This window comes from Pelophylax lessonae (genome assembly GCF_965119305.1).
Source record: "Pelophylax lessonae genome assembly, chromosome: 5".
In the NCBI taxonomy this organism is placed as follows: Eukaryota; Metazoa; Chordata; class Amphibia; order Anura; family Ranidae; genus Pelophylax; species Pelophylax lessonae.
Window position 1 is genome coordinate 122,117,649 of NC_138772.1, and position 25,675 is coordinate 122,143,323.

Here is a 25,675-nt window from a genome sequence, read left to right on the forward strand (position 1 = left end):
CTTGTAGTTTGTCTGCAGGTACTATCTCTTGTATCATGTCTGCAGTCTCTGACCATTTCCTGTATAATGTCTGCAGTCTCTGACCATCTCCTGTAGTATGTCTGCAGTCTCTGACCATCTCCCAAAGTATGTCTGCTTTCTCTGACCATTTCCTGTACTATGTCTGCAGTCTCTGACCATCTACTGTAGTATGTCTGCAGTCTCTGACCATCTCTTGTATAATATCAGTCTCTGACCATCTCCTGTAGTTTGTCTGCTGGCTCTGACTAGCTCTTGTATCATGTCTGCAGTCTCTGAAAATCTCTTGTATGATATCCACAGTCTCTGCCCATTAGTCTGTCTGCAGTCTCTGCCCATTTCCTGTAGTATGCCTGCAGTCTCTGACTATCTCCTGTAGTTTGTCTGCAGTCTCTGACCATCTCTTGTATAATATCCCCAGTCTCTGACCATCTCTTGTATAATATCCACAGTCTCTGACCATCTCCTGTAGTTTGTTTGTAGTCTCTGACCATCTCTTGTATAATATCCACAGTCTCTGACCATCTCTTGTATAATATCCACAGTCTCTGACCATTTCCTGTAGTTTCTCTGTAGTCTCTGACCATCTCTCGTATAATATCCACAGTCTCTGACCAACTCTTGTATAATATCCACAGTCTCTGACAATCTCCTGTAGTTTGTCTGCAGACACTGACGATCTCTTGTATCATGTCTACAGTCTCTGACCATCACCTTTACTATGTCTGCAGTCTCTGACCATCTCTTGTATAATATCCGCAGTCTCTGACCATTTCTTGTATAATATCCGCAGTCTCTGACCATCCCCTGTACTATGTCTGCAGTCTCTGACCATCTCTTGTATAATATCCACAGTCACTGACCATCCCCTGTACTATGTCTGCAGTCTCTGACCATCTCTGTATAGTATCTGCAGTCTCTGACCATATCTTGTATAATATCCACATTCTCTGGCCATCTCCTGTGGTTTGTCTGCAGACTCTGACTATTTCTTGTATCATGTCTGCAGTCTCTTGTATCATGTCTGCAATCTCTGACCATCTCTTGTATGATATCCGCAGTCTCTGACCATCTCCTGTTGTATGTCTGCAGTCGCTGACCATCTATGGTAGTATGTCTGCAGTCTCTGACCATCTACGGTAGTATGTCTGCAGTCTCTGACCATCTACGGTAGTATGTCTGCAGTCTCTTACCATCTCCTGTAGTACGTCTGTAATCTCTTACTTAAACTTAAACACATTGCTAATAGAAATAGGTATCCGTTTATGACAAAGGTAGGACTGTGCAGGGGAGGCAGAGAGTAAAAGGGGGCACTGTGATTAGAAAGAAGAGGAAAATATGCTTATAAAATAGTTTACCACTTGCCAAAAATAATATATATATATATATATATATATATATATATATATATATTACACAATTTTATTTTAAAAATCAGGTCCCCTTACCTCACTTTTTTTCTGACGACCATTGGTGAAGGAAATGCCCCCAGACAATAAATGCACTTCTGTTTAATACAATGGGGAACAGAAGTTCTGTCAGATTTTTACTGTTTTCCGTGCCCCCATTTGTGCCTTCCTTTCCTGCCCTTGTGATGGGAATTATTACCAGGAAGTGAAGTACAGGAAGTGAGGGAGAATTTCCTCAGAACGACCTATAAAGATTGCACACTGCACTCTCTATGACAATGGCTAATCACACAAGCCAGGCCAGATATCAAATGGTACCCTCATATTCATGGCTTGGAAATGCTGGTGGTTCAGGCCTATAACACCAGTTTGAATACAACAATAAAACCACATTTTATTTAGCAATGAAATCTGTGTTGGCAGGGCATCTGTGTTGAGGTGACTTATCCTTTCCTGGAAAACTGTGTCACCGAGACAGGAAAGGAAAATAAATCCGAATCAGTAAAAAGCTGACAGAAGATGCAACCCTTTTCTATTTTAATCAAAACGGAGAAAAACGTTTTTTCTGGACTCAGTCATAAATAAATACATTATAAAAATAGCTCTAATCGCTTTATGTGTCTAGGTCGTTTTAAAAAGGTCTTTGAACCACTTGAAGTGGTTAAAACAAGCTCATGGCTGCGCTGCAACCATGAGTTTGGTGTATTTATTTTCAGTTGGTGATCAGCTGTTTAGCAGACCTGATCTGGAAGGCACTACAGCCACCTGATTACTTTTACAGTATTGAGAAGGGGTGAAACCCTACCCCCAGAGTGGTACCAGGGCTCTCCTATTCCTCCAGGGGGCCAGGGACAACCATTAACTGGCCACACAGGGAGAAAAGGAGAAGATCAAAGGAGATAATCTGTGCTTGATTAGCTGTAATGCAGGGCAGGGGAGACATTGGGGGCCCATGTTATCACATATGGGATGGGTTAGCCCCCTTTCCATAGCAACAAGATTAAATATAAAAAATTCTAAAAAAATGAATAATAAAATGTAAAAACATCCCCATGTCCGCCACGCATACATGTGAATGCAAATCCACACATACTGTAAGTCCTGCGTGTGTATATAAACAAAGCGATTGAGCAATACATATGTGAGGTATGACCGTTGAAGTGAGAGAAATGATTTTAAAGCCATAATTCAAAGATACTGTAACTCTAAATTGATACCCCTGTAATCAATTACCTGATAAATTGATACCCTGTTTAAAGTGTGACCTATGAAAATGTTTAATTGCCATAGATTTTTACTATTTCACAGGTTCACACAGTTTTCAGACGTGTTAACTGTCTATTTACGTGATGCAACCCCATCTTTTATATTTTGCCAACAGATTGGGTATTATATATTGTGTTTGTGTGCAATGAAATTCATTTTGGTGTATTCTTACTGAAAATATACATTTGATACACAGCTGCACAAATATTGTGTGACATAAAAAACTGCATCTGCTACCATATTTTTCTCCAGGGCCTCTGCTTTCAGAAAATGTATAATACAATTTATTTGAGGATTCTATGTACGTTGTAATATTCTAGTTAAAGTGGATGTTCTACATGTCGAGAGGATCCATCATCCCTTGTTGGAATGTATTCTTTAACCACTTCCATACAGAGCAGTTTGACACCCTTCCTGCCCAGACCAATTTTCAGCTTTCAGCACTCTCACACTTTGAATGACAATTGCTCAGTCATGCTACACTGTAACCAAACAAAATTTTTATCATTTTTTTCACACAAATAGAGCTTTCTTTTGGTGGTATTTGATCACAACTGGGGTTTTTTTTTCGTGATATATGCAAAAAAAGAGCAAAATTTTTGAAAAAAAAAACACTTTTTTTTAGTTTCAATTATAACATTTTGCAAAAAATTAATATTTCTTCATACATTTGGGCCAAAATGTATACTGCTACATGTCTCTGGTAAAATTAACCCAAATTAGTGTATATTATTTAGTCTGTGTGAAAGTTATTGAGTCTAGAAGCTATGGTACCAATTACTGAAAATTGATCACACCAGATGTACTGACTGCCTATCTCCTTTCTTGAGGCCCTGAAATGTCAGGACAGTACAAATACCCCCCAAATGACCCCTTTTTGTAAAGTAGACAGTCCAAGGTATTTAGTAAGAGGCATGGTGGGTTTTTTGAAGTTGTAATTTTTTCCCACAATTCTTGGGAAAATGAAGAAAAATTTTTTTTTTCTTTTTTTTCCCACAAAGTTGTCAATTTATAAGCTATTTCTAACACATAGCATGTACACAGCAAAAATTACACCCAAAAATACATTCTGCTACTCCTTCCGAGTATGGCGATACCACATGTGTGAGACTTTTACACAGCCTGGCCACAAAAAGATACTCCACGTCCAAGAAGCACCATAAGGCGTTTTAGGAGCATAAATACACATAAAACTTTCTTACTACCTATCACACTTTTCAAGGCCCTAGAGCACCAATAAATTGGAAAAGTCCACAAAATGACCCCATTTTGGAAAGCAAACACTCCAACGTATATTCTATGAGGCATTATGGGTCCTTTGAACATGTCATTTTTTTCCACAGGTTTTTGGAAAATGTGGGAAAAAAATGAAAACTTTTTTTTTTTACACAAAGTTGTCAATTTATAGGATATTCCTAACACATAGCATGTACACAGCAAAAATGACACCCCAAAATTCATTCTGCCACTCCTCCTGAGTATGGCAATACCACATGTGTGAGACTTTTTCACAGCCTAGCCATATAGAGGGGCCCAACATCCAAGGAGCATCATCATGCATCCTAGCCACTTGCCTAGGCCTATTTTTGACATTTGGTGTTTACAAGCTAAAATCAGTTGTTTTGCTAGAAAACTGCTTAGAACCCCCAAACATTATATATTTTTTTTTAGCAGAAACCCTAGAGATTAAAATGGAGATTATTGCAATATTTTTTATCACACCGTATTTGCGCAGCGGTCTTCCAAACGCAATTTATTTTTTTTGGAAAAAATTCACTTTTTTTAATTAAAAAATAAGAAACCAGTAAAGTTAGCCCAATTTTTTCCATAATGTGAAAGATAATGTTACGCCGAGTAAATAGATACCCAACATGTCATGTTTCAAAATTGAGTACGCTCACGGAATGGCGACAAACTTTGGTACTTAAAAATCCCCATAGGCGACAATTTAAAAATTTCTACAGGTTGCCATCTTTGAGTTACAGAGGAGGTCTATGGCTCAAATTATTCCCCTTGCTCTAACGATCACGGCGATACCTCACATGTGTGGTTTGAACACCGTTTACATATGTGGGCGGGGTTTCCGTATGCGTCGCTTCTGCGCGTGAGCTAACGGGGACAGGGTGCTTTAATTTTTTTTTTTACTATTTATTTTATTTATTATTTTTTATTTTTACACCGTTTAACAAAAAAAAAAAAAAAGGATCATTTTTATTTCTATTACAAGAAATGTAAACATTACTTGTAATAGAAAAAGGCACGACAGGACCTCTTTTTTGTGAGATCTGGTGTCAAAAAGTCCTCAGATCTCACAAGTACACTAAAAGATAGAAAAAAAAAAAAAAAAAAAAATTATTATATAAAATGAAAAAAAAAAAAAGGACCTTTAAACCGGTTGCTAGGCAACAACATTTTCCGTAGCTCCGGTCCTCCAAGACCATAGAGTCAAGTGAGGGCAAGCTTGCCCTCACTCGACATCCTGTCTGTGAGGATCCAGGACCGGATAGTTTTCCGCGCTGTCGGCGGGTCCGGTAAGCGGGGAAAAGGACCGGACGCGGCGGGAGGGGGCACCTCTTCCGCCATCCCAGAAGGGTGATCCCACGGCGAATCCGCCGCTGGGACCACCCTTATCGGAAAGCCAACCGTCCACCGTTTTAAAAAAAATACCAGGGTTATGGCAGCTATCTGCTGCCATAACACCGGTATTTAGGTTTAAACGGAGGACGTATATAAACCTTTTTGGACTTGGACATGGTGGCTGTATGAAGGGCGACAGGTACTCGGGTACTTTGTTGGGCAGGTGACAGGTACTCTGGTACTGATGAGCAGGTGGCAGGTACTCGGGTACTCCGATAGGCAGGTGACAGGTACTCGGGTACTCTGATGGGCAGGTGACAGGCAGGTGATAGGTACTGATGAGTAGTACTGATACTGATACGTGATAGGTACTGATGAGTACTGATGAGTAGTGATGGGTACTGATGAGCAGGCGGCAAGTACGCGGGTACTTCAGGCGTCAGGTACTCTGATGAGCAGGTGGAAGGTACTCGGGTACTCTGATGGGTAGGTGACAGGTACTCAGGTACTCTAATGACGGGTACTCCGTTGACAGGTACTCAAAGTACCCGAGTATCCGTCATCAGAGTACCCGAGTATCCGTCATCAGAGTACCCGAGTACCTGTCATCAGAGTACCCGTCATCAGAGTACCCGAGTACCTGTCATCAGAGTACCCGAGTACCTGTCATCAGAGTACCCGAGTACCTGTCATCAGAGTACCCGGGTACCTGTCATCAGAGTACCCGAGTACCTGTCATCAGAGTACCCGGGTACCTGTCATCAGAGTACCCGAGTACCTGTCATCAGAGTACCCGAGTACCTGTCATCAGAGTACCTGAATACCTGTCACCAGCCCATCAGAGTACCCAAGTACCTGTCCTCAGAGTACCTGATGGGCTGGTGACAGGTACTCGGGTACTTTGATGGGCTAGTGACAGGTGCTCTTTATTGGGGGGGGGCAATCAGTGTGTTTGGGGTGCACTGTACTTGGTAACTAGCTGTTACCACACTCTCTTCCTCACACAGGATCAGTGTGTGAGGAGGAGAACACGGTGACAGCTAGTTACCGTGTTCTCTGTTGACATTTGTGACCGGCTGTGATTGGACACAGCCGGTCACGTGGTAAAGAGCCAATTTCATTGGCTCTTTACCTAGATCGGGGATCGACTCTGTCCGAGGGACGAGCCTCGTCCCCGATCGCTGCTCTGCGCGCCCCCGGGGGCGCGCATTGCAGAGAGAACGAGCGGCTCGTGCTGGAGCCGCTCATGTGATCGGCTGTGATTGACACAGCCGATCATGTGGTAAACAGCCAATTTCTATTGGCTGTTTACCTTGATCAGGGATGGGCTATGTCCGGGGGACGAGCCTCACCCCTGATCGCTGCGCTGCGCGCCCCCAGGGGCGCGCAGTAGCAGCTAGAGCGGGCGGACGTCATATGACGCCCGCCCGGATCCGTACAACCACCATGCCGACGTCATATTACTATGACTCGGTATGGAAGTGGTTAATAGTATATATAAATGGTATGCAGATATCGCAGGGAAGCCATTTAAGTCATTTCTTTTATGTAAAAGTCCATTGGGTATAGAACACAAGGATTTGTAATACATTTAGGATGTCATGCCCCTACACGTGTGCCCGGGACATCCCAGAACTATTTAATCTGGCTTTGGGTGGTGAACTGATTAAGCCATCTGACCTAAAATTTTTAGCCTTAGAATCACCCCTCCTATATTGGCAATGCTGATGGCTCTGTATACAGTCCTCTGATTTGCCACCAAATTTCTCTAATGTCATTGGCCTTGGATGTCATGCAGAATGCAGAGATCTTGTGTCTACAAGAGCCTGGTATGTTATTCAACGTATTCTCCTTTTATGAAGCGGAGTCCACTTCAATCAGCAGGGCATCAGTGAGCAGTTCCCATGCTGAATCAGAGCTGAACAGGAAACGTAAATTTTTTAAAATCTGTGGCTGTTCAGTTTATTCCTAGTGGATGGGTGGCCAGATGTAAATGGTCTCCGCTGTCCGTTTACATAAGGCTACCTCTGATCTGCCACACCTAGGTCCAAAAAACCCGAAAAGGATGCAACCCTTTTCTGTTTTTTTTTTTATACCTCTGCAGACTTGGAGGTATGAGGGGGGAAATGGACACAACTCCCCTTACATCCACCTGTCTATAGGCTACATGGAGCTTTCGATCAGGTCCTCCTGAGAAACTAACAGATGACCCTGATTGGAATGCCCTTTTAAAAGGGCCCCTAATAGGATGTCTAAAAATACATTTTGTGTGGACTTACCTTCTGAAATAAACACTCCAAGCTTTAATAGTCATAACTGTTTATTTTTGAATAATTTAGCTAGATAAAAAAAAAATGAAAAACTATTCTTTCTTTCACTTGCTCTGTAAGAAAGATGCAACATATTTTAATTCCAAATGCAACTTCACTTTTTCTTGTTAGCACACTTTCCCCATTGTTACTGAAATCCACAGGTAAATGGCTTCATTGAACACAGAGTTCCTCATTTTTATAGAGGGGCTGGAATTGCAGTATCCTACATCAATGAAGCTGAATTCATGTTATACTGGTCTGGCTTCAGCCAAGTGAATGCTGATGGTTCTGCACTTATCAAGTACTTTAAATGCCTATTTTTTTGTGTTTTTCCTTTCTATAAATTATGTTTTTTTAATTTCCAACGTGTATTAGAGCTTGCTAGAAAATGTGACTACTCAAGAAGAGTCAGTTCCCTAGCACAGCTCTTCCCTTCTTGTATGCCATAGTCCTCTCCTCTTCTGCAAGCATCTGGATTGACTTCTCCACCCCTCCCTACATACCATTTACTGTATGTAGTTGCTTGGGGAGAAGCGAAGGGGAATACTAGTCTGTTACTTGAGTGACAGCTCTGAGTCTGCTGACACATCCATGATGATGGCCCCCAGCACCAGTCTTGGTGCTTACAGATGTCCACACATGGGAAACTTACAGGTAATTAACATACTGTACCTAAAATACCATAAATACGCATCATTCTTATTAGAAGATTTTTGTTGAAATGAATGACCTGGTGACAGGGTGTCTTTAAAGTATGTAGAGCAAAAACTTTTTTCTGACTCTTCCCCATTATGACAAACATTTAGAAAAAAAATGTTGGCAGGAGTTGGGATTAAAGGAAATAGGAATGAAATACACTACATAATAAATAATGAATAAATTATTAGTATGTTGTCGCTGCATAGGCAGGCACTGTTAGTGTTACATCTATTAGTGCAGGATAAACATGTAAGAAGCTGGAAAATGTTTGCAAATCATGTAGATGCTGTCGTCAGCTATAGGTAGCACCAGGGTACAAGTCAAGCATTAAAGTGCATCTGTACTTTGCCTATTAAGGGCAAACTAACAGGTTAACTCAATATCTTGCTTCCTTGCCTCCACGTTTGCCTCCAGAGAACAGTTCAATACCCGGGGGGAGCAATGTACTCTGTTGGCCATTTCCTGCAATGCAGTGACTAAGCAGGTAATACCCAGGCCAAAACATTGTCACATGAGGGCAGGAGAGGATCCTTAGCCATTAGTAAACTTTGACCCAGAATAAACTGGAGCTTACTCAGGACTTTTTCTTAGTGCTCCAGCACGTTCAGGGAAGGTAAGTATCTATAGCGGAGGGGCAGGGCTATCAGGTACACCTGTTAGATTCCCCTAATATGCAAATATATACTTAAAAGAAGAATTCCAGGTATGTATATTTTTACATAGCTCCAATCGTCCAGCCTGGACCAAAATAACTATTCATATACCATACCCGTGGGATCTCTAGAAGCTGAAAATCACTGTAATACTCACCACTACTTTAGTGATCCTCATTATTTACCTTGCCAAGTTTTTGTCTTGCTGCACTCTGAACACAGGAGGCCGGCCGCTCAGCACAGCTGCTTTTCATTTTCTCAATGAATGTAAAGTGTCCTCTGATTGGATGAAGTGCAGATGAGGGGCAATGACATCACCCCATGCCAATGCCAAGCATCCAACCTCCTGTGTTCTTAATGCAACAGGGCAACTGCTCAGCCTGGGACCCAGAAACTATCGGCAATCACTGTAGTAGCGGTGCTAATTACAGTGATTTCCAGCTTCTAGAGCAGGGGTGTCAAACTCAATTTCATTTTGGGCCGCATCAGCATTATGGTTGCTCTCAAGGGGCTGTTTGTATCTGTAAGACTATATAAATGTATCCAGGGCTTTTTTTTCTCAGGGAATACATGCAGGAACTCAACCACACCCTAAATTTCAGGGGTGTACTACCTACACAGTGCAGAGTTCAGCGGTGCGCTACACACCAAGTGCAGGGTATAGGGATGCACTGTGTACAGAGTGCATTTTCAGGGGTGCACTATGCATATAGTGCAGAGTTCAGGGGTGCACTGTGTACAGAGTGCAGGGTTGATGAGTGCACCACATACAAAGTGCAGGGTTTAGGGTGTGCTATGAACAGTGTGCAGGGTTCAGCTCTCTTTCACGCACTGTCCACAGCTCACTCCCACCCCTCCTTGGCTCTGACCTCTGCACCAATGTTCCCCCAACCCCCACCTCTGCACACATCTCCTTCCACACCTCTTCTCTCTCCTTTCCCCCAGAAGTTTCCTTGATTCATACCTACCCAGCCCGGCTCTAGTACCTCCCGACAGTGTAGGCGGCTCTGCCTCTATCTCTCTCACTTGCAGGAAGAGAATTGGTCAGCATTTGAGCCCCCGGGTGCAGACGGGGGATCACAGTGCAGAGAACAACATAATGCCCCATTCCACACTGCGCCTTTCTTGTCCCTGCTGTGAGTGCAGGGCAGACAGGGATCTGTGAGAGCTAGCAAGAGAAAGTTATCTTTGCAAACACAAAAGGCTTCCCTGTTTACAAATGACAGGGGTGAGCGGGGAGCAGAAGGAGAGAGATGGAGGTGGCAACAAAAATCTGCCACATTCTAGCTGAAAAAAGCCTTGGGTGTGAGGGTTACCTAAACTGGCCTGGCAGGCCGTATTCGGCCCACTGGCCTTGTGTTTGACACGTGTTTTAGAGGGATCCCACAGTTATGGTATATACATACCTGGGCCAATGTAACAATGTAAAAGTATACAAACCTGAATTTCTTTGCTAACAGCTTTGCGACTTTCTCTAAGTTATGGTTTGTGCATTTACTAATTGGTAATATGCCCCTCGGTTTGACAGAAGCTGTTGGTGGGTTCCAAATTCTAATATCCTCCCATTCTTCATAACGACAATAAGGTCAGCATTCTGGACTGTGGACAGTCTGTGGGCGATCATGATGCAAGTCCTTCCTTTCCTGGCTTGATCGAGAGCTTGTTGTACAACCTTAATAAAGTGAGACAGAGGATTTTTAGTAAAATGGGTTATAGTAAAAAAGAACTATAGCTGAGTTGTAAATCTAAAAAGAGGGATATACAGTATATGCAACATTAAACCCTTTCTCACATGCAGACATGCTTCTGAATTTCCTTAATGTCATGCTTCAGGGACAGTGGTCATGTAGTTCAGGGTAAATCTCCAAACTGAGGACGTTTACTTAATAATAGTAAATTAGAGCATAAAAAGGGAAAATGGAATTTTTGACTTACGTAAAATCCATTTCTCTGATGTTCATTGACGGACACAGCTCCTGATCTTCTTATTCAGTGGGTTATACTGCCCCCTACAGGGATAGGACACTAGGCAGAAAAAAAGTCAGGCTATGCCTTTGGGCAGTCCCAGGGGGTATACTCCCTCTCTCTGCTATAGGTACTCGGTTTTGTTACAAGCGGTGTCAGAAAAATTACAACACCACAGAGGGGTGGGTGCTATGTCTATCAATGAACAGAGAACATCAAGTCAAAAATCCCATTTTCTCTTTCGTTCATTGACGGACACAGCTCCTGATCTTCTTAACCATTGGGACGTCCCAAAGCAGTGTTAAACATGAGGGGTGGGAATAGCAAAAAAGAGACCCACCTGAAAAGCATAATACACCCTCAAAGAGCACCAGGTCCTCTAAACAGCAGCCCTTAAAAACTTTGCGGCCAAAAGAAGCATCTACAGATGCCAACACATCTACTTTATAGAACTTTGTGAAAGTGTGCACCCAAGACCAGCTGGCCGTCTTGTAAACCTGCATCACTGACACCTGATGACGGAAGGCCCAGAAGGCAGAGCGCCCAAGTAGAGTGCACCTTGACAGGGAAAGGAGGAACCTGACCCTTGAGGGAATAGGCCTGAATCACCGTTTGTCTGATCCATCTGGAAATTGACGCAGAGGAAGTGGACAACCCTTTCTGAGGCCCATCCGTGAGCATGAGTAGTGAGTATGACTTTCTTAAAGAATCCGTAGTTGCCAGGTAAACCCTAATTTCCCAGACCACATCCAAGGCATGCAAGGCAATTTCCTTCAGGTGTTTTGGCCAGGGACACAGGGAAGGCCACACAATGTCTTCATTCAAATGAAAATTGGACAGGGGCGAAAAAAAACACCTTATCTCTGTGAATCACCAAGTTAGGTGAAACCAGGATAAGGCCGCCAATCCTACAACCTGTGCACAGAGGTGATAGCCACCAAAAAGGCCACCTTCTGGGACAGCGTAAGCAGGGGAATCTCCTGAAGGTTCTCAAAAGAAGGCTTTTGGAGGACTGAGAACAAATTGAGGTCCCAAGACGGCAACGGAGACCGCACTGGAGGGACCAAGTATCGACTCCAAGGGCCGTTGAAAGAAAACAGCTAAGGCCGACACCTGACCCTTAATAGTACTCAAGGCCAGTTTCTGCTCAACCCCCCATTGAAGGAAGGTCAAGATCTGAGCCACCAAAAAAAGAGAGAGGATGAACCCCAAGAGACTCACACCACGCAATGTACGTCTTACAGATTTCCTAGCTTTTAACAGTGTTGGAATCATCGACAAACCTCTATCCATCTGCACCTGGCATTCAACAGCCAAGCAGTCAAAGCCAGCGAGTGTAAAGTAAGATAGAAGATTGGTCCTTGGGACAGCAGATCCTCCCTGAGAGGAATTTTCCAAGGAACGTCGGAAACCAGCTGCACCAGATCGGCGTACCAAGCCGAGGCCAGTCCGGGGTCACTAAGATGATCGGAATCCCTTCTGCATCGATCCTGCATAGAAGTCTTGGCAGAAGCTTCAGAGGAGGGAAGGCGTAAATCAGACAATACTGACCCCATGGGCCCCCAGCGCATCTGTGGCATCCCCCAGAGGATCCCGTGACAGAGCCACAAACCTCTGCACCTTTCTGTTGAGCCGAGATGCCAACAGATCCACCTCGGGGATGCCCCACCAGAGACACAACTGATGTAACACCGCCGGATGAAGGAACCACTCCCCTTGGTCCAACACCTGCCAACTGAGGTAGTCCGCCTGACAGTTTTCCACTCCGGGAATGTGTACGGCAGAGAGGACTGGAACGAACTGTTCTGCCCACCTTAGAATGCCGGCTACTTCCAGAGCCGCCAGGACACTTCTTGTGCCCCCCCTGGTGATTGACATAAGCCATGGCTGTGGCATTATCCCATTGAATGCGCACTGGACATCCTTTAAGACGATCCATCCAATGTTCCAGGCACAGTCTGATCGCTTGGAGTTCTAAGACACTGATCGGTAGTCTGGACTATTCCAGTGTCCAGACCCCCTGAGCAGAATTTTTTGCAGGGAACACCGCCCCAGCCAGACAGGCTGGCATCCGTGGTGACCACTGTCCAATACAAGGGGAGGAAGGATTTGCACAGCCGAAGTGCCAGAAAACAAAGCCACCATATCAGGGACTCTTTCGTTCTCCAGCTCAGCCAGATCTGATTGTCCAGAGACTGAGGATTCTTTTCCCATTTTCGCCTCGAAGGTAGACACCATCAGACACAGCGCTCGCATGCAAGTCCGGAGGGATGACCATCTGCTGGACTGCAGGAGACGAATTGCAGCCTGCAGTTTCTGGAGTTTGTCCAAAGGAAGACCGAGTCCAGAGTAAGACCCAGATAGTTCAGCTTTTGTGGACGGAACCAGAGCAGACTTCTGAAAATTCCGAATCCAGCCGCACTCCCTTAGAGGTTGTATGGTGATCTCCTAGTTTTCCATTAGAGCAGTAGGAGACTCCGCTCGCAGAAGGAGGTCATCAAAGTAGCCCAGAACCGCGATCCCCCTTTGGCGTAACAATGCTAGCACCGGGGCTAACACTTTCGTGAAGACCCAAGGAGTAGAGGCAGGACCAAAGGGTAACGCCACAAACTGATAATGCTCATCTCCCACGGCAAAGCGGAGGAAGCGCTGGTGATCGGCACATATTGGAATGTGAAGGTAAGCATCCTTGATGTCGATAGAGGCAAGTAAATCCCCCTGATACAGGGATGCCACCACCATGCGAATGGACTCTATTCTGAACTTCTGCCCTGCAGTTCAGCGCCCTGAGGTCTAGAATTGGACGCAGCTTGCCTTCCTTCCTGGAGACTTTAAACAGGTTTGAGAACACATGCAATGGGAGCCAATTTTGCTCCCTGCTATGCAAATATTGCAATGGGTTATTGGGAGGAATTATATATTTGGAACTCCAATCCCTTTGCCAAGTACATCATCCTTTATGGCAGATACATTGATGAAGTGTAACTTATTTGGAAGGCTCTGTGAATCTTTTTTCCTCCTTTGTAGTCCATTGCAATAACAACACGCTGGACTTGAAATTCACATATGTTATTGATCCACTCCAACTTGTGTTCTTGGACTTGGAATTAACACATGAGGACGAAAAATGTTCTCTAAGAATCATTGTAAACCTATAAGTGGCAATTCCTATTTACACTATACTAGCTGCCACCATCCATCATGGGGGAACAACATTCCGGGTGGCCAATTTCAGAGATTAGGACGAAATTGTACCAAAACCGAAGATTACATTGAACAGAGGACTTTGCCAAATAAAAAGACTATCAGAAAAGGGTTTTCCTGACACCCTCTTGGAAGAAACCTTCCAAACACAAAAATCGTTCCCACCGTCTACAAAAAAAATAAAAGGAGAAGGATAGTGCCACATCGGCCAGGTTCGTCACACACTACAATGATGAGTATCGAAATATTACCAAGATTTTCCAGAAACATTGGAGTATTTTAAAATTAGATCCGAAACTGGCGGACATCTTGCCTCTCAACCCGCAGGTGACATTCAGAAATGCTAGGACTTTAAAAAAATGTCATAGCTCCAAGTAAGATTCATAATACTAAAAAAGAACATATGGACATCCGATCCTATTTCGACAATAGGGTAGGGACCTTTCAGTGTAAAAAGAGAGGGTGCCTTACATGCCAATCTATCCGCATGGTACATCCATGTTTTCTGACAGCAAAGGTCATGATTTTAATATCAAGAAGTTTATTACCTTTTCGACCGAGTTTGTCATTTATTTTTTTGAAATGCCCATGTAATCTTTACTATGTTGGCCATACTACATGCACCCTTCGCGTATGGATAGGCGAACACAGGAAACTAATCAAGGGTGGCAGCGGCAGTGTTCCCAAACACTTTTTGGCTCATCACAATAAGGATTTTAGGGTCCTGACAGTCCTAGCAATTGAACATATCTCTGAAAAAAGTTAACAAGCAATGAAAGGTTCACACTATTATGTAAACATGAAGCATTTTGGATTTTTAAGTTTGATACTCTGTCCTCCAATGGTTTAAATGAGGAAATTGAAATGCATAATTTTGTTTAAAAAGTTTTTTCCTATTATATTTATCTTTTATTTTCTCCCAGTTTTTTCCCCCCTTTTTTGTATTTTATTTTTGTACCTCATTACCCACTATATTTGTATGCAGAAAGATATATATATACACATGCTTGGTCCGTCCCATCACCTGACTTTGACAAAGCATGGAGCGCGAAACATGTCTTCATGGTGACGGGACCGTTTGCTTCCACACTGGAGGATTCATAGGCTGTGTCTGTTTCCTCTTCTGTTGTCAGTTTTCCTTTCCTGATACTTGCATGCATGGATGATTGACATAATCTCCTGCGCCCCCCTCAGCTGTCTGTGGATGATTACCGCACTGTTTCTTCGCCTGGTATCACAGCACCTCCACCGTCCGGACCATCACAGCTGAGGCACGGGTGCCTGCTCGCAATGGTCTCTTGGCCACAGACATATCAATGTAAGATCTTTCAGCAGTGGGGCAAGTACACAGGCTCAGCTCGTCATCCTAAGAGTGGCATTTTAATATTGTTTTATCAATGTTTTTTTATCCTTCTTATTAAACTGAATTATTTGGAGCTCTCTCTCTGGAGTGGAGCTTCATTCAAGATTTACACATTATACATTTGCATTTACTTTATCATTACTTTATCATTTACCGGTCACTTCATAATAGCCACAATCAGAAGCGCTCCTTTTTCTTCCAGTTCTCTATTGATCAGACTCTAACCCCAGGTGTCCCCGAAGGAGCAGCTGAGATTTCAATACAGGCTTTTATACTAACTGGTTTACACTGGGCGCCGTGCTTCTCCTTGTGTGTCGAATGACCTTGTGGACCCACCTAACATGTACGAGGGGAGTCGATGGGTCCGGAAACCAGAAAAGACGTCCCTTCACCCCAGATACGGGTGAGGGCACACCTTCATGCTGAGGGGGCCTTGTCCGCACGTCTGGAGAAGCCCACTCTTGACTTGCCAGACAAAGTTCACTTGGATCCTCCGGAGGAGGCCCCGTAGGGCTCTGATCCTTTGTCCAGACTCTTAGGGACATCAAACTTCTTATTAGCCTAGAAGGGGGGCCCATGTCTACAATGAGGGTCCTTGCCCTTAGTAGCCTGTGGAAGAAAGGTACTCTTCCACCCTGCGAGGCCTTTAATGGTGTCATCCAGGGTAGCACCAGACAGGCGATCTCCCTGAAAGGGAAGATCAGTCAAGGCCTTTATAGAAGTCTGGTCCGCAGACCAGAATTTGAGCCAAAGGACATGCCGAAGGACCCCTGCTGAAACAGAGAGCCGAGCCACTAGGGGAGCTGCATCCAAAGAGACAACACGATAAACTGCAGCCCCTGGACCAGCTGGTCCGCCAGCTCAGCAAAGGCAGGGGGGAGCTACTCACCCTCCAGGTCATGGTGCAAAAGCCTAGCCCATTCAGTCAGAGTCTGCAACACCAGGGCAATGGTGAACATCGGCCGAACTAGCCAGGGTATACATATTGCAGGCCACAGCCTCCACCTTCCTGTCACCCGGGTCCTTAAAGGCTGGAGACTCTTCAACCGGAATCATAGTTGCCTTGTTAAAGAAAGAATTTCTGGCTAAGCCTATGGGCAGTCCCTGGGGGTATACCCTCTCTCTTCCTGCATAGGATGTCAGTTTTAATCTGCCTAGTCAGGAATAAGGACCTAGTTCCTTGCTGGGATCTTTGGTCCTGGCATAGAGTGCTTCCTGGGCCTTTTGCCATCAGGCGTCTGTGCTTCAGGTGTGCAAGGCGGTGACTTGGTTGTCTGTTCATACCTTTACCAAATTTTATAAGGTGGATGTGATGGCATCTGTGGATGCCTCCTTTGGCTGTGTCCGTCAATGAACCCAAGAGAAAAGGATTTTACTGTAAGTCAAAAATCCATTTTTTTCTGCCGAGTATCCTACTCCTTTAGGGGAAAGTATAGCCCAATGGTTATGAATACCAGGAGCTGTGTCTGTCAATGAACGAAAGAGAAACACATTTTTTGTTCCACAGTTATTCAATCAAGTGATTATAACATGAGAGGTTCTAACCATTACCCAGTCTATCTAAAACTTAAAAAAAAAAAGTCTGACTGAAGATGCATTTTAAACAGCAGTGAAATGTAAACTTCTCAGGCCTACTAACTGTGGGTAAAAAGTGCAATATTTTATTGATTACCTTTTCACTTTCGTTGTCCAGTGCTGAGGTGGCTTCATCCAGCAGTAGCAGTTTTGGGGAACGGATAAGTGCCCGGGCTATGGCTATCCTCTGCTTTTGACCTCCTGAAAGCTGAGTTCCTTTATCTCCAACTCTTGTATTATATTTCTAAGCAAAATAAAACACCTATTAATAGCCTGCATTACCATATTCAATACTTTGTTTAAAGCCCAATAGAACTTTAAATTTAAAGGTGAACTAAACACCACAGTTTCCAAAACTGTTACATTTAAGACATACCCTGACTACATGACATAACCTACAGTTACTATTTGCTTATGTTAGCTATCAATTAAACTACCAAGCCATCAAATGGCTAATGTAACTACATTACAGGTGCATCCAAACAAAAGGTGTGCAAAGTCTTACAGTTTTTTCCTTAGGAAACAGCAACAGCCTGAGTAGAAAAGCGTGTCTGCTGCAAGCATGTAACAGAATGAGATCCAGAGATCCAGAAAAGAGTTGGATTGCCAATACAGCCTTTTAGCTCTGCAATTGGCAAAGCTCATGCTTCTAGCTTGTAAGAAAATACCTGGCCTAGTAAAATATAGATTTGAAGGAAATGTATGCAATTAATATATTTTTACGGGATTATTATGAGATTTGGGCCTAGTTGGGAACCTGGAAACCACTGATATTGCTTTGCAGACCCGCACTTCCTTTGCCAAAGATGCTCTGGAACCCTCTCTTCATTGATCAAAAATTAACATTGCTGAATTTGCTGCTTGCCATCTGTTTTGTTGCTGATGACATCAGCAAAACTACTTACAGTGGGACTACAGCCAGAAAGAGAAGTTGCAGCTGAGACAATTCCTACACAGTCCAGGGGTAGATGACGAAACAACGGCCTTGCTGTGCTTATATTGGTCAAGATGGCATTGACACACTATGAGTGACTGGTGTTTCCTTTACATACAAATGCCTACCTTGTGTAGAGTGAGAGCTTAGATCTAAGTTCGAAAAAAAGCAGTGTGCACCTGGAAACAACTGGACTATGCTGCTCCAAAAAAAACAAGTAAAGAAGGAGCGTGGGAAATGTCTGCTTGCAGACGAGCTGTGAGGAAGCCTACAAACACTCTTATCAGGTGACGGGAACATCAGAGAGTTACAAGGATACATCCAGTGGCTAAGGATTTAGATAATGGCAATATTATAGTAGAGATGTTTTATTTGAGAAAATGTCTCAGGAGTTTGATGCCAGGGGTTATCTATAAGTATAAATAAGTGTAAGAGAAAAAAAAATGGGAAAAACCTAATTACTCACAAGTCACCTCAAAGAGTGAAACCAGCCTCCAGAAAGGGGTGCCGGACAAACGTCTCTCCCGAGGCTGTGGCAGGAAAACGTATCCAGATAAGGGGGCCAACAAGAGGGCAGGCCAGGTGATATAGTGTAGTCCATAAAGTGAACAGAGTGTATGGGCACATCCAGCCCCCATTGATCTAAAAAATATGTATGAACATATGTGTTGTAAGCTGGGGAACAGGTATCAGGTGCAAAGCTCCCTGGGATGAGCAGTCTTTCAGGCACAGATACCAAATCCAGTGTGGTAGTGACAAACAGTGCGGTGTTTATTGGTGCTATACACTGTACTGCTGTACAGTGCTTTAAGGAAAACAAGCAGGAATAATAATAATAAACAAGGCCTAGCCGTGTCCCGGCACTTACTACACACAATGCAGTCCCTCACTAACACAGACTGAGCAAGCCTACAGCTTGTCAGCTTCCAAAGACACAAACTGGTAGTTTTACTGACCTTCCGCTCTCATAGACAAACAGTGTCTGTTTTCCCAGGCTGAGAGAGAGCTGCTGTCTGTCTCAGGTGAGTTTAAATTGGCCTGGGGAAGAGGACCAAGATCTGAACTGGATCATGGATCAGAGATCCTTAAAGGTATACGAGAGATGCCTGGGTGATGTATAAACCCCGAAGAAGACTTTTCCTGGCTCTCTCTGGGACACTCTGCTACATATCCCCCCCCCTCCCCCCCAGGGTTGGAACACCTGTGGCTCAACAGGAGTGAACACGGGACAGGGCATCTACATTCCCCATCTCAACACCTGGCCTGTGTTTTACAGTGAAGGAGTAATCTTGTAGAGCCAAAAACCACCGGTTCACCCGTCTATTAGTCTCCTTCTTTTGGGCCATCCATTTCAGAGGAGCATGGTCAGTTATCAAATCAAACTGGCGCCCTAACAGATAGTACCTTAGCGCGTCCAAGGCCCACTTTATGGCTAAACATTCCTTTTCAATGACTGCATATTTTCTCTCGTGTTCATTAAGCTTTCTGCTCAGGTATACCACAGGGTGTTCTTCCCCATTGTGTACCTGTGACAATACGGCCCCAATACCTACATCAGGCGCATCCATCTGAACCAAGAAATCCTTTGAGAAATCAGGGGAGTACAACACTGGCTGTGCACAAAGAGCCTTTTTTAAAACTTGGAAAGACTCCTCTGCTATTGGGGAACATTTCACCATTACTGATTCTTTCCCTTTCGTAAGGTCGGTCAGTGGGGCAGCTAGAGTTGCAAAATTCGGGATAAACCTCCTATAGTACCCTGCAATCCCAAGAAAGGCTCTGACCTGCTTCTTGTTTGCGGGACGTGGCCATTCTTGGATGGCTTCTACTTTGTTTAACTGAGGTTTAATGACTCCACGACCAATAGTGTAGCCCAAATACCTGGCTTCCTCTAAACCAATGGCGCATTTTTTTGGGTTTGCTGTAAAACCTTCCTTGAAGAGGGAATCCAGAACAGCCTGTACACTGGGCAAGTGAGACTGCCAGTCAGTGCTATGTACCACTATATCGTCCAGATAGACAGCTGCATACTGTCGGTGAGGTCTTAGGGTCCTGTCCATGGCCCTCTGAAATGTCGCAGGGGCATTTTGCAACCCAAAAGGCATTTTTTTATACTGAAATGAACCCTCTGGGGTAACAAATGCAGTCTTTTCTTTGGCGCTACCAGTCAGGGGTATTTGCCCATATCCTTTGGTCAAGTCTAAAGTAGTTAGATAGCGGGCTTTGCTGTCTATAAGTTCGTCCACTCTGGGCATTGGGTACGTGTCAAACTTTGTCCCTGCATTGAGTTTTCTGAAGTCGTTACAGAACCTCCAAGTACCATCCGGTTTTGGGACTAAAACGATGGGTCTAGACCAGTCACTATTGGATTCCTCAATGACATCTAGCTCCAGCATCCTTTTTACTTCATCACTAATGTCCTTTCTCCTCGCTTCGAGAATTCGGTACGGTTTGAGCTTGACACGGACCCCAGGTTCAGTAACAATATCATGCTGAACTGCTGAAGTCGTACCAGGTAACTCTGAAAATTTCTCTCTATTCCTTATCAGGAACTCTCTAGCTTCTTGTTTTTGGGAATAAGACAGGGTGTCTGGAATCGTGACCTCAGGGACCAGAGGGGACTCAGTACCCCTAGATGTTACAGGGACGGACCTCACAGTTAAGGCCAGCCTATCCTTCCAGGGCTTTAACAGATTAATATGATAAATCTGCTGTGGCTTCCTTTTTCCTGGTTGATGCACTTTATAATTGACCTCCCCAACTCTTTCCAATACTTCGAAGGGACCCTGCCACTTAGCTAGGAACTTGCTCTCGACAGTAGGAACTAACACCAGGACCCTGTCACCAGGTGAGAAGACACGGAGTCGGGCTCCCCTGTTGTATATTCTCTGTTGGGCTGCCTGGGCCTGCAGTAAGTGTTCATTTACCATAGGCATGATCGCTGCAATCCTGTCCTGCATTTGAGCGATGTGCTCAATTACACTTTTGTGGGGTGTCTGCTCCCCCTCCCAGGTTTCCTTGGCTAGGTCTAAGAGTCCCCGAGGGTGTCTCCCATAAAGCAATTCAAAAAGAGAGTATCCCGTAGAAGAAGTCCCAGTTTTTTCCATCCATGTCCACAACCTTTTTTAACATACTCTTTAATGTTTTATTGAAGCGTTCTACAAGGCCATCAGTTTGAGGGTGGTATACAGAGGTTCGCAACTGGGTCACCTTAAAACTTGCACAACTCTTTAGTTATTCGTGACATAAATGGAGTGCCCTGGTCCGTAAGGACCTCCTTAGGGATCCCAACACGACTGAACACCATGAACAACTCTTTAGCAATGTTCTTAGCGGATGCAGTACGTAAGGGAACTGCCTCGGGGTAACGTGTAGCATAATCCATGATAACAAGAATGTGTTGATGACCCCGGGCAGACTTGGGGAGTGGACCTATGAGGTTCATGGCGATCCTCTCAAAGGGTACTTCAATAATGGGTAAGGGCACTAAAGGACTTGGGAAGTGGGGTAGTGGGGCTGACATCTGACACACAGGACATGATTCAAAATAATTGTCAATTTCTTTCTGTATCCCAGGCCAGTAAAACCTGCGTAACACCCTTTCAGTGGTTTTTTCAACCCCTAAATGACCTCCCAGTAAGTGTACATGAGCCAATTCCAGCACCACCCATCTGTAAGGCTTAGGGACCACCAACTGTTCAACAATTTCATTGTTCTTTTTATATACCCGATACAATAAATCTTCATTGCTGCTGAAAAAAGGAAAACAGGGCCTGTCCCCTGGTTCAACAGATACATCATTAAACACTACTACATTCTCCCAGGCCCTGGCAAGGGTAGGGTCTTTTTTCTGCTCGGTACCAAAGTTTTCCTTGTGCACATTAAGATCAGCAAACTCCAATATAGCCTCAGGGTCAGCAGAAGGTTGTCCACCTGGACTGGCTGTGGGGACTTCCTCAGGCTCCTCCAGTTCTCCTGCCATAACAGAGAAAGGAAAATCCGGGGAACCTTGAGAGGAATCCCTTAAACCCAGATTGTCGGTGATGGCCAGGGGTTCTGGCTCCACCAGTGAGTCAGTTACTGTAACCGAGTCAGGACGATCCCACAGTTCCCAAAGTTTAGGGAAGTCTCTACCAATGATGGCCTCGTGCACTAAGTGGGGTACAAGTCCAACCGGATGGGTCACCGTACCTAAGTCAGTTTCAAAGCTAACAGTAGCTATAGGATACTTCCGAGTATCACCATGTACACAGATCACAGCAACTTTTTTAGCATTTAAATTCACAGTTTCAACCATTTCTGCTTTAACCAAAGTCACTAGACTTCCTGAGTCCAGCAAGGCCGTAATAGGCTTATTATTAACAGTCATTTGGCATATGTGTTTTCCTACACTTGGTGCAGCAGCGCAGGAAACAGCAGCAAACATAGACTGCCTTCTCAGAGACATATCACACTGCATGGGTTCATCTGTCAATGGACAGTTTGCTGCAACATGTCCCAGTTCCTGACAACGGAAGCACCGGATGTTACCCCAGTTAGGTTTGCTGACAGGCAGTGGCTTCCCTTGTTTGGGACGCCAAACTTCAGCTCTGGCACCAAAAATCCTCCCCCTGTCTCCTTGCCATGCTGACCACCCACTTCCCCTGGAACAGTCTTACCGGTTGCCTGGGGAGACCGTGGCTTTGGGTGGAAAGTCTGTGCGGCTGTAGGGGTGGTGACCAGGTTCTCTGAAGCATAGTACCTCTCAACAAGCTCCACCAGGTTGTCCGCTGACTTGGGGTCTCCTTGACTCACCCACTTCTGCAAAGGAGTTGGTAATGACCTCAGGAACCGATCCATGACTACACGCTCCACTATTTGTGGCCCAGACAAGGACTCCGGCTGTAGCCATTTTCTCGTCAGGTGGATTAGGTCAAACATCTGTGATCTTGGGGGCCTCTCATCTCGGAAGGACCAGCTGTTGACCCGCTGGGCTCGAACGGCCAAGTTGACACTGAGACGCGACAGGATTTCCTGCTTGACCTTTTCATACTCTACTGCATCCACAGACTCCAAATCGTAATAGGCATTCTGTGATTCCCCAGTAAGTAAGGGAGCGATCAATCCCGCCCACTGGGTTTTGGGCCAGCCTTCCCTCTCAGCGGTTCTCTCAAACGTAACCAGAAAGGCCTCTGGGTCATCATCAGCAGTCATCTTGGACAGGAAGCGACCAACATGGATGGCTGAGGAGCGGTCTCTAACCATTTCTGTTTTCACAGCAAACTCCTGTGCAAGTGTCTGCACCACCTCAACCAGCACCTTTCTGTCTGCTTCTGCAGCACTTGCCAGTTGTTAAAACATCAACTGGGTTTGATTTTGTACAGCACCAATCTGTTGTTGAATCAAAGAGTTTGCTTGCTGTTGTGCAGCATTTGCTTGCTTCGTTTGTTCTTGTACAACACCAATCTGTTGTCTAAACAAAGAGTTCACTTGCTGCTGTGCAGTGTTGGATAACACCAACTGTTTGCGGATTTCCTCCATGTTTAGGCACTCTAGGTACTGGCCCTTTAAGTAGGGATGCACCGAAATTTCGGCCACTGAAATTATCGGCCGAAAATTAGCCTATCTCATTTTGGCCGATAATGGGTTAACATTGCCGAAAATAAATATGGCCGCCGTGAGGAAGGAGGAGGGTGCAGCGCAGGGCAGGTTTTAAAAGTCCCGCCTCTGGCCGGCCGTCCGCCTCTTAATGACGTCCCTACTACGATCTGTGCATTATGAATGGACATACCAGGCGGGGGGGCGGGGCGAGCGGCCGCTATCGATAGAACTATGTGAATTATCTCTGTCAGCTCAGCACGACTATGTGTGAATGAGAACAGAACTGACCTGACACCGGACGGGGGGAGCGGCCGCTATTAGCTGTAATTATGTGAGAGCTTCACTTCCCTGTCAGCGGAGATACATGCCTGTCAGGGAAGTGAAGCTCTCACATAATTACAGCTAATAGCGGCCGCTCCCCCCGCCCGGTGTCAGGTCAGTTCTGTTCTCATACACACATAGTCGAGCTGAGCTGACAGGGATGGATCACATTAGTTCTCTCTATAGCGGCCGCTCGCCCGGCCCCCTCCCCCCCGCCTGGTATGTCCATTCATAATGCACAGATCGTAGTAGGGACGTCATTGAGAGGCGGGACTTTTGAATGAAGGACACCCGAGGAGGGGGACGCTGAGGCAGTGGGGGGGGGGGGAGCTGAGGCAGCTTACCAATGGTATTTGTATTATGAAGCATGAGGGGTTAATGTATTGTCACTGCTGGTCACTCATCTATTAGTGACCGACCAGTGGCAGGTAATTAACCCCTTTGTGTTGCATTAGTGCAACCAGTATCCGTGTTAATTAACACTGGTTGCACTGATACTGGTTGCACTAATGCAGCACAAAGGGGTTAATTACCTGCCACTAGTCGGTCACTAATAGATGAGTGACCAGCAGTGACAATACATAAACCCCTCATGCTGCATAATACAAATACCATTGGTAATTAAATTAACCTCTTGCCAACCCATCACAGTACATACAGTATACTGTGACAGGGTGGCAGCGACAAATTTTTTGGGGGAAAAAGTCATTTTCGGTTTCGGTTTTCGGCCAAGGGCATCCTGCATTTTCGGTTTCGGTTTCGGGCCCAAAATTTTCATTTCGGTGCATCCCTACCTTTAAATAGTAACTTACTACCACTGCCCACAGGCCTCCACCATATGTAAGCTGGGGAACAGGTAGCAGGTGCAAAGCTCCCTGGGATGAGCAGTCTTTCAGGCACAGATACCAAATCCAGTGTGGTAGTGACAAACAGTGCGGTGTTTATTGGTGCTATATACAAGTTTATATACAGGTGCTGCACAGTGCTTTAAGGAAAACAGGCAGGAATAATAATAATAAACAAAAGCCTAGCCGTGTCCCGGCGCTTACTACACACAATGCAGTCCCTCACTAACACAGACTGAGCAAGCCTACAGCTTCTCAGCTTCCAAAGACACAAACTGGTAGTTTTACTGACCTTCCGCTCTCTTAGACAAATGGTGTCTGTTTTCCCAGGCTGAGAGAGAGCTGCTGTCTGTCTCAGGTGAGTTTAAATTGGCCTGGGGAAGAGGACCAAGATCTGAACTGGATCATGGATCAGAGATCCCTAAAGGTATACGAGAGATGCCTGGGTGATGTATAAACCCCGAACATGACTTTTCCTGGCTCTCTCTGGGACACTCTGCTACAGTGTATATATAAAATGTAAAAAAAAAGAAAAATGAATAATCAATTTTTTTTTCTCTTACACTTATTTATACTTATAGATACCCCCTCGCATCAAACTCCTGATGAAGTAAACAGAGTTCCACGAAACGCATAAAGTTTTTGGATGCCAAGATTTTTTGTTTGTTACATCTATGTCAATCATGTATTTTAAATATTTTATATATATATATATAATCATGTATCATTTCAATATGAATTTAATTTATGAAGTATGAACTTTCATATGTCAGCTCTTTGTCTCAGTTGTCTTTATTATATTTTGTAATTGTTTTTGTGTACTTCGTATGATCATGGAACATGACTTTTTAATAAATTTGAAACTATACCTTTCTCTTTTTTATATATTTACTCTTTTCTAGTGACCTGCCTCATTTAAAGTCCCATGACCTTTGTATTTTTTGATAATATTCT

The 25,675-nt window shown here is 44.5% G+C and overlaps 1 protein-coding gene across 2 annotated transcripts in view; it reads right to left on the bottom strand.

Annotated features, from left to right (window-relative positions):
* Nucleotides 1-25,675, bottom strand: part of LOC309555492 (ATP-binding cassette sub-family B member 5-like) — a 301,162-nt gene that overhangs the window by 172,792 nt on the left and 102,695 nt on the right. The window contains exons 26-27 of one of the 2 annotated variants that reach the window (XM_082257528.1): nt 17,139-17,285; nt 10,290-10,606 (exon numbers count right to left, since the gene is read on the bottom strand). The exons of the other annotated variant lie outside the window; for it this stretch is intronic. Coding sequence (XP_082113654.1) covers nt 10,409-10,606; nt 17,139-17,285 — 345 coding nt within the window. The 3' untranslated portion in view covers nt 10,290-10,408. Of the gene's footprint in view, nt 1-10,289; nt 10,607-17,138; nt 17,286-25,675 lie in introns of those variants that run through there. 2 annotated transcript variants of the gene reach the window in all.